Here is a 4,491-nt window from a genome sequence, read left to right as displayed (position 1 = left end):
TTATAAACATGTTGTGAAATTAATATTATATTTTATTATAATATTTTTAATATATATTATTGGATTATTATTAATTATAAGATTTATTATATTATTTAAATTTGTTTTTAATTTTAAAAAAAAAAATAACGAAAAGAGAGGCTCCGCCTATTCAAAGGGCGGATGTGCATAAAAAAAGAGAGGCTCCGCCTTCAAAGGGCGGATGCTCTATAAAATAGGTTTTTTTTTTGAAAACATGACATATTGGGAAATAGTTTGAAAACTATGGTATATTGGGTATAAGTTTCTAAAAGTATGGTAGGACAGTAAAATGATCTCCACACGCAGTCTCACTCTCACTCTCAACTGAACTCTCTCTCACTGTAGCGACCATTTCCGTGAACATTCCGGCGACTTCTACAAGCCACCACCGTCTCACTCTCACCCTCAACTGTAAGAATTCTTCAAAACCTTTACTCTTTCATTTACTTATCATTATCATCATCCATTCTTTAGGTTTTCATAACTGTGATTATTTATTAGGGCACTTCATTATTCATGCTTATTACATACTTCCACATCCATTCGTTTCTCAACCTTTGGGGCATTTTTCTTTAATCAAAAGTAAGATATTATAAATAAAAGAAAGAAGAACAAGACCCCTTTCCATTGTTGAATAAGGATGTATGAATTGACATTTGTTTTACACTTCATCTTGAATTTGTAGTTCTGTCATTATGACTTTGCTCAGCAAGAAGAAGGCCAATGAAAATGATCGAATCAGTGACTTACCCTGTAATGTTATTGATGGCATCCTAGTAAACTTGAAAATCCAAGACCAAGTTAGAACTAGTATTTTGTCAAGAAAGTGGAGGTATTTGTGGACTTCAGCCCCGCATCTTTGTTTTGACCAAGACTTTTTTGAAAGATTTATGCATCTTGATGACCCTTATCCTCTAGTTTGTAAAATCATCATGCGTGTTCTTATGCTCCACAATGGGCCTATACACAAGTTTTCTATTTCTCCATGGAGAGACTACAATTTCAACATCTCCATAGAAGATTTCATTATGTGGATCCCCTTTATGTCAAACAACATTAAACATCTTGAGCTTTTGACCTACTCTGCTCGTGAAGATGAAAATCAAATACCTGATATTCTCTTCTCTTGTAAGGAATTGACTTATTTCAAGTCGAGCTCATTTAACTTGTCAATTCCACATAATTTCCCCGGCTTTAAAAAATTGCGTGAACTTTACTTAGATGATATTGAATTCGAGTGCAGTGCACTTGAGAGTTTTATGTCTGGTTGTCCATTTCTTGAAAAGCTCACCATTCATCAATGTACTGGTTGTTATTATCTTGTAATATCTTCTCCTTCTCTCAAAGTCTTAGTGCTGGAATTGGTTGATACCGAGTCAATTTGTCTCCAGAAATCAAATAATCTGATTGATTTTACACTCACGGCATCTCTGAGCAGAGTTGTTATCAAAAGTTTGCCAAAAATTAAGAGGTTTTCTCTGGACGGATGGGGACAGGTTAGAAAACATCACTAGTTGTAGTATTTTCATTACTGATTAGTTGGCGTCACAGTATGATATTTTAAATACTATCTTACTCTTTTATTGTGTATATTTATAACAGAAGTGATGTTGAATTTTTATTAATGGTCTAATAAAATGTTTTTATTGAAGGTTGTGTTATTGCTACTTCCAATTGTTGTACAGATAATCTCATAGATTTGTTGTTTGTATGCATAGCATGAAGACATCATTCCTGCCACGCTGTTAACAAGCTCATTAAGCTCTTTAGAGTATCTAAAATTGGATGGCTTAAAATTTAATGAAAGAGGAGAACTTTTGCATATTGTTAGTATACTCAGAAGCGCTTCTAGCTTGGTTAAACTTAATATACAGGTGAACATGAATGCCTATGCTTCTTAGCTTGTTTCTTATTGTTTTATTTTGACTCTTTAATATTTATACTTCAGATTTTCTCCGATGTTAATACCACACAAATGATGGAACATTCAAAGGAGTTAGAATGTTGCGGCTGTTGCCCTAAACTTCAGACGGTGATTATCTCTGTTCGAGCTTATCCTCGGCAGTATACATTGAGTTTGGTAAAGTTCATACTTGCAAATTCTCCTTCGTTAAAGAGTCTTACCTTTTATTTTGGTAGTTATGCTAAAGTAGATGCACCCGAGTTCTTAAAATGTTCACAAGTCTTGTTACATATGAAACGGGCATCACCACGAGCACAAGTTAACTTACTTCACTCTACTAATAGATAAAAACTTCTTAATATCGGGGACGATTGAATTTTTCCATCCATTATGCCTCGAATCCAATGACCAGTAAATTTTATATGGAAACAATGACGATAGAAAAGTTGTATAGTAAAGAAATCAATGGTTGGTATGAGTATGCCAAGAAGAAGAAGATCAGAAGGCGTGACATTGTTCGGTTTAGGATCACTCGACCTGCGGATCGTCTTTATGTTAAACTGTTTAAGCATTCTGTTTCGGTAATGGCTGGTGAAGTATTCTGTTTTGGACATGGTTGGAAAGTTGGTTTTTTTTTTTGGATTGTTTAAGTTTAAGATGCAGCGTAAACTACTCTAATTTGAAGTGTTTTATTGTTTATCTTATATTAACTTGAATGGTAATGAAACACTTCAATGAGAATGTAATATTTATAATGGTTTACAGGATTCTGTTATTGTAAAAGATTAAAGAATGTCAGAAAATCCATTTCCTTTGTGAAAAGTTTCTAAAAATGTAAAAAGTTAAATCCAGAAAGATAAAAGATGATACGAAATTGTGTTGTTTGTTCCAATAAAAAAACAGAATAAATAAATGTATTAGTTGTATAATAGGTAAAAGTCTCATAAATAGTAAAATAATAGAGTCTAAACAATTGATAACAGAACCGACACGTTCAAATGGGTATAAAACAAAAAAGAAATGATTTAAATGAAATAATTCTTAGGTGTAGTAAAATAATAGTTGGGAGGAGTGAAATAAAAAAAATTAAAAATAGTATTAATGGAAATAGTAATAATGAAAAAAAGACCGTAAAAAATAATTGACTTTAAATAATATATTTTATGTTATGAAAGTAAATATGGATCCATAAACACTACGGGCCAAAGGCCCAACGTACATATTGAGAGCAAAAAAGATAAAATAATGGATTGTGTTTTCTATAAAGCTAGGAGATAAAATAATGGCTTTGATTAATGTAGTAGGTAGTATGACAATGCATAAGGATGTTATTTTTGAAACTATCATGTAGCATTCATCATGCAAAAGCGTTTTGAAATGTAGAAGCCTAGTTATTTGTAGTGTAGCAGTTGTATTAACTATAAAAAGTTTAGTTTGAATGTTTTTTTTTTACCAAAGCAAAACTAACTTTTTTTCATTTAATAAAATAGATTCAATACAATAAAATTAACGTAATTACTTCGGGATCAGGAATTGACCGCCTTTGTTAAACAATGAGCAACTATATTCGCTTGACGTTTAACAAACTCTACCTCAAAGTTTGGGAAATCAAGTAATACAAGCTTAATAGATCGAATGATAAAAGTAAACTCGGACTCTCCGATAACATTGGAATGGATAGCTTGCACCACCTTCCGCGAGTCACTCTCGAATACTACATGCTTCTAGAATAGATAAATTACCAACATCCCAAGCAACTCTTGCCAGGATAAAATTCCCCATATTATCTCGGATACACCAACCTCTATTGGTGGTTCGATGACTACTATTGAAACTTACATCTACATTGCACTTGAGCCAACCCAAAGGGGGGGGGGGGGTTTCCAACGATGCAGATTAGGGGGGCAACCTCTCTATCTTGAATATTTTGTGCCATATACCAATCCTGCCACCTGTAAAAATCTAACCAACCAAGTCTAGACGCCTCCTCCTTCTCGTTATTTCAAATAAAATTATTTCTATTATGCCATAAAGTTTCAATCATAATCGCAAAACGACCAGTCACCTTTCTATCCACTTCGCTACACACATTTAAAATAAAGGATTTAATGTCACTAGAACGAATAATAAGAGGTGTGACAGTATCATGCAAACCTGCTGTCCTCCAACAATAAGAGGTTTGAATGTATTAAATATGTTTTTCATGAGTTATGTAGTAAATATGCCCAATAATAGATGATGTTTGCTATTAAAATTTTAGAACATGAGTACTGATGGAGAAATCCAAGTAGCTGCTATGTTTTTGTTAAAATAGGTAAAGTTATAAAATTATTAATATTAAGAAAATTGAATATTGAAAAATAAAGTCTTTAAGAAAAGAAAGATAATTAAACTATAATTAATTTGATAAATGATACTCCCTCCGTCCCAAAATAAGTGTCACATTTACTTTTTAGGTTCATTGAATATTAAATGTATCTAGTCTGTATAGAGACCAGATACATTAAATATTCAATGAATCTAAAAAGTAAATGTGACACTTATTTTGGGACAGAGGGAGTATATTT

The 4,491-nt window shown here is 32.4% G+C and overlaps 1 protein-coding gene across 1 annotated transcript; it reads left to right on the top strand.

The window, feature by feature from the left end:
- Window positions 1–279: 279 nt before the first annotated feature.
- LOC131612405 (F-box/FBD/LRR-repeat protein At1g13570-like) lies at window positions 280–3,693 on the top strand. Its single transcript, XM_058884201.1, has 4 exons — window positions 280–432; window positions 707–1,517; window positions 1,740–1,895; window positions 1,970–3,693. The coding sequence occupies exons 2-4, from the start codon at window positions 717–719 to the stop codon at window positions 2,270–2,272; spliced, it is 1,260 nt and encodes a 419-aa protein (XP_058740184.1). The 5' UTR covers window positions 280–432; window positions 707–716; the 3' UTR covers window positions 2,273–3,693.
- Window positions 3,694–4,491: the final 798 nt, after the last annotated feature.

Source organism: Vicia villosa, linkage group LG6, assembly GCF_029867415.1.
Source record: "Vicia villosa cultivar HV-30 ecotype Madison, WI linkage group LG6, Vvil1.0, whole genome shotgun sequence".
Classification (NCBI taxonomy): Eukaryota; Viridiplantae; Streptophyta; class Magnoliopsida; order Fabales; family Fabaceae; genus Vicia; species Vicia villosa.
The sequence above is the reverse complement of the archived record's forward strand: the minus strand, read 5'-3'. Positions and strand labels throughout refer to the sequence as shown.